Below are 8215 nucleotides of genomic sequence, written 5' to 3'. Positions count from 1 at the left end.
TGATGCCTCGGATCACGAACGGAACATTTTCCCCTAAAGCCGCATGAATGGCATTACTGTATTTAAAACCACGTTTAAGGGCTAATTTATAAAATCTTTAAAACTTATTTCCCCATATTACCCCTCTTCTCGCGGCGCTTTTTTTTTTTTTTTTTAATTTTATTTTCTGTTAATTTCAATTAATTCATAAAAGTAATTGTTGTCCTATTTCTAAGAAATTAAGTTTAATTAGTAACAAATAATGAATTAGGAGACATTCTAAGGGGTAATATATGTTAAATATATATATATATATATATATAATCTTTTTTTAGAAAAAAAAAGAACGACTACTTAACCCAGCTCTGTGGATTGATATTTTTTTGGGGTTAGATACTCAACCAAATTGGTTACAATCGAGCCATATTGTTTAAAAAAAATTAAAAATATTGAACGTTTGTACTCAATGTTAGTGAACTTACACGATTGAGTTATAAACTATATTTAAGTTGGTCTCAATTAAATTTAATTTAGATATTTGGAATAAAAGGAAATATTTAATAAAAAAAAAATTAATTCGGCTGATTTGTATCTGCAGGATTAGACAGTGGATGAGCAACTTCCCCAGGAAAAGCCGTCTTATTTACTTTGTATTTATTTATTTATTTAATTTATTGATTCAGAGTTTTTAATTTTAAATCCGTTCTTTTCTCTTTCTCTCTTCTCTCTCTCTACGCCCTTTCGTATTTTCATCTCTGCCTCGGCCTCTGTTCAGCTGCTAGCCTTCGCACCTATTTTCTCATCACCACCGCCTACGAAAAGCGTGGAAACAACTGCACGACACAGAGAGAGAGAGAGAGAGAAGAATTGCCTTCTCTAATGAGCCGGAATTTTTGTTGGCCCCATTGCAGCCATTTTTAACCTTCTGCACGACAGATGCAGAGCTAACGAACCGGGAATAGGAGAGAAAGTAGAGACAGCGGAAGAAATTGAGCAAGCTCGTCAGGATAAGCCTCATTTATGTGTGCTTGGAAAATGCGAGAGGCTCTGCCCTGTGATGACCCCAGCTTAATCGTCTCTTCTACCCACAAGAAGAAGAAATCCGATGACGATAAGCTAGATAAAGATTCACAGATGCAGATGCTCGCTGTTCCTCCGGTTCTTGTTGTAAATCGTAGCCGATCACAGGCGAGTTCGCGAAGGGTCACACCCACTACTTTGACGACTACTCCTTCCATAACTACGGTGGCTACTGTCGACTCTGTTTCCGGTGATGGTACTGGAATCGTTGCGCCGTCGGCTGTGGAGAAGCACCTTCCCAACGGGGATCTGTACATTGGGAGTTGCTTGGGGAGCGTTCCGCACGGATCGGGGAAGTATTTGTGGACTGATGGGTGTATGTATGAGGGTGAGTGGAAGAGGGGTAAGGCCTCGGGGAAAGGGAAATTTTCTTGGCCTTCTGGTGCTACATATGAAGGCGAATTCAGGTCGGGTCGGATGGAAGGGACTGGCACTTTTATTGGATCCGACGGCGACACCTATCGTGGCTCATGGTGTGCAGATCGGAAACACGGTTTCGGCCAGAAACGTTACGCCAACGGCGATTTCTACGACGGAACCTGGAAGCGGAATGTTCAGGATGGAAATGGCCGTTACGTCTGGAAGAACGGGAACGAGTATGTGGGTGAGTGGAAGAACGGGTTGATGTCCGGTCAGGGGGTTTTGATTTGGGCCAACGGGAATCGGTACGAAGGTCAATGGGAGAACGGAGTTCCGAAAGGGAACGGAGTTTTCAGTCTTCTCGACGGCAGTAGCCATACCAGTGAATGGAATAACGAAATGAAAATCCAGCAATACAATGGAAGTTTCGATTCGCTAGACGCGAAAGAGAAAATCGAAGGCACTGAGGTTGTTGAGGGTGCGAATTTGACCGCAACATTCAGGAAAAGTTCTTCGGTGGATGCTAGCAGAGGCAGCTCGACGGAGAGAAATTTCCCGAGGATTTGCATTTGGGAATCCGACGGCGAAGCCGGCGATATCACTTGTGATATACTCGATAATGTGGAGGCTTCGATGTTGTATCGAGATGGGTTTAGACAGTTTAAGAAAACTCCTTGTTGTTCAACCAATGATGCGAAGAAACCAGGGCAGACGATTTCCAAGGGGCATAAGAACTACGAACTCATGCTCAATCTCCAACAGGGTATAAGGTAATTACCGATTGAGTTCTTTACTTCATCTGAAATGCTCGTTCCTCGATGCTGTTTTTAGGGTTTTTCTTCTCTGTTCTTGATTGGATTTTTCTGGGGTTTTCTGTAGGTATTCAATCGGGAAACACGCTTCAATTCTTCGGAACCTTAAGACAAGTGATTTCGATCCGAAGGAGAAGTTCTGGACGAGGTTTCCACCGGAGGGATCGAAAACTACGCCCCCTCATCAATCCGTGGAGTTTCGATGGAAGGATTACTGCCCCTTGGTGTTCAGGTATTCAAACTTCAAAGTTTCTGCCCTATTTGATCTTTGTTGTTCAATGATTGACCAGTTTCGTTGCAATCCTTGTGTAATGTAGACATCTGAGGGACCTGTTTCGGGTTGACCCTGCTGATTACATGCTAGCTATTTGTGGAAATGACACCCTTAGAGAGCTCTCTTCTCCAGGAAAGAGTGGAAGTTCTTTCTATTTAACTCATGATGATAGATTTATGATAAAGACGGTGAAGAAATCAGAAGTGAAGGTCGGTTGCCTGGATTCTGATTAGCTTTGTTTAGTTTGTTGTGCTCCATTTTATGGATTGGATAATATGTTGAAGGATGATCATTGATGAAATTAGTACTCTCTTTTCAGGTGCTCATAAGGATGTTGCCAAGCTATTATGATCATGTATGTCGATACGAGAATTCGCTCGTGACGAAATTCTTTGGCGTGCATTGTGTAAAACCAATTGGCGGTCCAAAGGTGCGTGCTGTTTTACTCTGGACTTTGGTTTGAAATGCTTTCTCAGATATGTTACTGTTAGAATTTGTGTTAGTTCTTACTTAAATCTTTGTTACGTAACCAGACACGGTTTATCGTGATGGGTAATTTGTTCTGCTCCGAATACCGAATTCATCGACGATTTGATCTCAAGGGTTCGTCCCATGGTCGGACAACAGATAAGCCTGCAGGAGAAATTGATGAAACCACTACACTTAAGGATCTTGATCTTAATTTCGTGTTTCGCCTTCAGCAAAGTTGGTTCCAGGAATTCATCAAGTAAGTTCTTACACATTCAGATTATATGGTTCTTGCATTCTCTACTTACAGGGCGTTGAATTTAACATTAGTGTTTCGAAAACACGACAGGCAAATTAACCGAGACTGTGAGTTCTTGGAAGCTGAGAGAATCATGGATTATAGTCTTCTGGTTGGTCTTCATTTCCGTGACGAGAGTCGATACGATAAAATGGGCTTATCACCATTTCTATTACGATCTGGTAAATAATCCGATCTCCACAACGTTGTCATGTGGGTGATTTGATAAGCTAATGAACACTTATGCTATCTTGCAGGTTACAAAGATTCTTATCAGAATGAAAAGTTCATGCGTGGCTGTCGCTTTCTTGAAGCAGAGCTGCAGGACATGGATCGAGTTTTAGCTGGCCAGTATGTTTCTTGTCAAATTCTAATGTTTTTATTCCATCACTTAACATCACTATGACCAACTAGATTGAATCATCCACATACAATCACATCTGTTTTTGTTCTAATCCAAACGTACACACAACGATTTTTAACCCGTTACGTTTCACTCTTCCAGAAAACCTTTAATCAGGTTAGGAGCCAATATGCCAGCTAGAGCCGAACGAATGGCTAGAAAGAGCGACTTCGATCAGTACACCCCTGGCGGGACAAGCCATTTGATCCCTTCAAGGAGTGGCGAATTCTACGAAGTTGTCCTGTATTTCGGGATCATCGACATCTTACAGGACTACGATATCAGTAAGAAACTGGAGCACGCATACAAATCCTTACAAGTCGATCCCACCTCAATATCAGCAGTCGACCCAAAGCTGTATTCGAAAAGATTCCGCGACTTCATAGGAAGAATCTTCGTTGAGGACAGGTGAATAAGAAAGAAGGAAGGATGGATAGATAGATAGATAGCTAACTATTATCCAATCGATAAAAGATTTCCCAACCGAAACATCAGTGAACCAGAGAGTTGGGAAAAAAAGGTTGGCATTGGGGGGTGGCACATGCGATTAAAGGCTGATTTTGCAGAGCAGCCAAAGAGTAGAGAAGGTGGGGGAGGGGGGTAAAGTGTTGAGTTATATATGTACATTGAATGCAAGAAAAGAGGGAGATATGGGAAGTGAAAGGGGGTGGTGTTCTTCCTTCCCTCACGTCGCTTTACTATTATATTTTTTTTGAAAGGTTTGAAAGATAGGTATATAGGTAGTGGAGAAAAGTGATTCAAAATGGATGGGGATTTGGGGGTTGGTTGGTTGATTGGAATAAGAGAAGTGTACAGGATTGGATTACGTTTATGATCTGATCTCTCTGTTTTGTGAAATATTCTATTCAGAAACATTCAATGTCTTTCTCTTCTTCTCAAGGCTCACTTTTTATGAGTTTTAAGGCCAAATGGGGTCGCCTTGGCTTGCTTTTTGCAGTGAAACACAGCAGAGCGGGAAGGGTTGAGTAGCCATCAAAAGCAGAGAAAGATGCTCTTTCTTCTTCACTTACCCCTTTCCTTTCTGTAATCCCCCATACTTATTACGCTATCCATCTCATTAAGTGTATGGGTTTTAGGTTAAAGGAATGATCTTTTTGCCACGTGTCACAAACCCATTTGCCTAAAGTGTATTTAAGACATACCCAACTGGTCAAAGTCGCAGGAGAGAGAGAGAGATAGAGAGAGAGAGAGAGTGGAGCCCCATGTTTCATATAGGACTTATAGGAGTGGAGTTTCATCCTGAATTTTGACCTTCCTCTCTTTTCTTCTCTTTGCTTTTGGGTACCTCTGTCTATTACTGTTTCTAGATCCTGCCAACTCTCCTTTTTATATATATATATTATAATACTTTCCCACCATCTCATTAAAATATACTTACATTACTTTAACTCAACTTGTTTTACTCTAATCTCTCCCTTTTCTCACTAAAATAATCTTTTCTAATTCTTTAATCGGTTTGTAAGAGTTTCAATTGTGATGAGTTCTCACATCGGTTGAAAAAGGGAACAAAATATTTCTTATAAGGGTATGAAAACCTCTCCCTAGTAGACGTGTTTTAAAATTGTGAGACTAACGGCGATACGTAATAGGCTAAAGTGGACAATATCTACTAGCAGTGAACTTGAGCGGTTACAAATGGTATTAGAGCCAGACACCTCGTGGTGTGCCAACGAGGACAATGGGTCTTAGGGGGTGGATTATGAGATCTCATTGGTTGAAAAGAGGAATGAGAGGAATGAAACATTCCTTATAAGAGTGTGAAAACCTCTCCTTAGTAGACGTGTTTTAAAACCGTGAGGCTGACAGCGATATATAACGGGCCAAAACAGCTAATATTTACTAACAGTGAGCTTGAGCTGCTACAAATGGTATCAAAGCCAGACACTGGGCAGTATGCCAGCAAGAATATTGGGCTCTAGAAGGGTGCAGTAGAGCATTTGGTGGCGGTGCATTTTAAAATGTAAAATGGTGCAGTAGACAGCCTATGAGGGTTTGTCTTGTCTGTGAAGAAGGGAATTTACAGACACAGAAGTCAACTGTCCTGCCTGTAAAGTCATGGAGCCTACTACTCCTTCAACCTACGGACTCAGTCAAACACCACTACACCGAACTTTGTTCCCAAGCATTCATGACCAAAATTACACACAAATAATATAAAACTTGGCTTCCAACTGCCAAGCATGCACGAGTAATTGCCCATATGTGCCTCAACGTGCTCACAACTTTCTCCAACTTCAACCACAAACAAACAATTCTTATTATATACATAAACTCGTTCATCCAATCATTACTCTATTGATACTCAGATCGTTGAGGATTATTGAGAGTGAGTCACGCATTGACAGATGAATTATTACACGCTTAGACGCACGAAGGTCGAGGTATATTAAAATCCTTGCATGCTTTAAAAGCGAAAAAGGAAAGAAATTAAAAACAAAACCCCATTTTGACCCCATTTTGGTGGGTTCTTTAAAAGAGAGAAAAAAACAAATAAAGTGAGTATCTTGGTGCAGTGCTTTCATCAGCGATGATTATGTTCGAGTTCTCCGGCGGCTCTGGGCTGCGTTCTAATGTTTAGTGATTACGTGGGGGTCAATGATTTGAAGATCTTCAATTAGATTTTTTAAAAATGGTTGGAGATAAAGTTGTGAAGAGATTATGAACAAAAATGAGTTGTTAATATAAAGAAGAAAGAGACAACCAAATGACAAGAGGACCTACGTGAATGATGTTGTAAATGATGTCACGTATGTTTTTTAATCTCTCAAATATGATTGTAACAGTCTAAGCTTACCATTACTGTATATTATCCAATTTGACCCATTACGTATCGTCGTTAGCCTCACGGTCACAAGTATCTTTTAGAATAAATTTCGTTCGAACCCAAAAGGTAAAGACGAAAAATTTATAAATCTAAGGACATAATTGGAGCATACTTCAAAAGTAAGAGCTTTTAACCTTAAAATTTTTATATAACCAATTTGAACATAGTTCAGAAATAAAACAACACACATTTGTACAACATCTTTGTAATAAAGTTTATAACTTTTTGAACGAAACTAATTAATGATAAGAACCCATCAAACATGATAACCGCGAGACGTAAAGATGAAGTTAAATCGAAACAAGTGGTATGAATAACGACCGTGTTCTTCAACGGCTCGCATTAAAGAGAAGAAGAGGGTTAATGAAGGAAGGAAAGAGTCAAAATTGTAAGAAAGGGTCATGTTGAGACATAAATGAAGGTGGCCATTGATGTTGGGAAAAAGCCCTTTTCCATTCCCAACATTGGCCCTTCTCTATTTGTGGTATAGGGGACACTTTTTTCTCTTTCCCCTCACTCATTGTTTTCATTTAATTTATTATACATTACCCCCATATACCTAACTTAACTATTTTTGCCTCCCTCATTCAAATTAAATAAATCCCCTTCCTTCATTAAAAAATTTATGGGGAAATTATCTCGAGATTTAGTGCAACTTCTAATCATTTTGTTTGCTTTAGAACGAATCAATGTGATGCCACTTGATATGGGTCGACCCATTATTAAAAATTGCTTGTTAAAAGAGTTGGTAGAGAGTTTGGAGTTATATTCAATCCAATCCATATATGAACAAGTGGGTTTGTTTTAGAAACGCTTTTCACCTTTGCTAATTAAAGGGATGATCATGAATTTATAAGTAACAGGGCTAAGCACTTAATTATTAGTAGGGCGAAAGGGTGCCGGCTGCTGTGCCCTCTTGACCAGACTGTCCATATTGGAAAGATAACATATTAAAACACGCGGTCTGGGTTAGGTAGTCGCCACTGCCAGCAGGAGGTTTCCATGGGAGGGAACATAGGAGCCCATCTCCTCCATTCTTTTTCCTTGCAATTTGCGGTGCGTTTTCTTCTACTTCTTATTCGAATCTAATAAGAATATCTAACACGCTTTGTTATTTAGCTGGATAATCAAACCAGATTAGAACAACACAAGGCCCTGTATGATTGTGTCGATTTTGCTGCCCCAAAATGGTAGGGTAATGGGTAAATGAATTTATGATGTAATATTAGGATCAGCATTTGTGAATTTGATTGTCAATGCAATAATAAGTGGAGAATAGAATCTGATAAGAGTGTACAAACGGTAGTTGACAATGGGAGGGGAAAGGGAGAATTATGGTGGTGGATTGGTTGTGGCTGAAAGGAAATGAAAGAGATGGGGAAGGCAATGCACATGGCGAGTGGGATTGAGACGCCATTGTCGGGTTTTGAGTTTCTTGAAATTTTAAGAGAATGCAGCCTAAGTGCTCGATCATATGCCTGACTGACCCCTCTTCCTTGTTTTGGGTCCTCCATATCTCACTGACACCTTCTCATCACAAAATAGTTTATGTTTTTCCATTGTAAAGTATTCATTGAGTTGTCATTTGTCACCATTGCATTGATGGGTCCTGTCCTCCATCTTCATCTTTCATCTTCATCTACATCTGCAATTATTAATGGCCACACCATTGCTTCTTTTCTTTCTATCCAATATA

At 40.0% G+C, this 8215-nt stretch overlaps 1 protein-coding gene across 1 annotated transcript; it reads left to right on the top strand.

Moving 5' to 3' along the window:
* Positions 1 to 671: 671 nt before the first annotated feature.
* LOC111808917 (phosphatidylinositol 4-phosphate 5-kinase 1-like) lies at positions 672 to 4936 on the top strand. Its single transcript, XM_023695159.1, has 8 exons — positions 672 to 2189; positions 2299 to 2463; positions 2549 to 2714; positions 2825 to 2935; positions 3039 to 3232; positions 3323 to 3453; positions 3529 to 3622; positions 3777 to 4936. Exons 1-8 carry the CDS (start codon positions 1000 to 1002, stop codon positions 4084 to 4086), a joined length of 2361 nt encoding a protein of 786 aa, XP_023550927.1. The 5' UTR covers positions 672 to 999; the 3' UTR covers positions 4087 to 4936.
* Positions 4937 to 8215: the final 3279 nt, after the last annotated feature.

Source organism: Cucurbita pepo, chromosome LG13 (genome assembly GCF_002806865.2).
Source record: "Cucurbita pepo subsp. pepo cultivar mu-cu-16 chromosome LG13, ASM280686v2, whole genome shotgun sequence".
Classification (NCBI taxonomy): Eukaryota; Viridiplantae; Streptophyta; class Magnoliopsida; order Cucurbitales; family Cucurbitaceae; genus Cucurbita; species Cucurbita pepo.
This window is presented reverse-complemented; position numbering and strand designations above follow the sequence as displayed.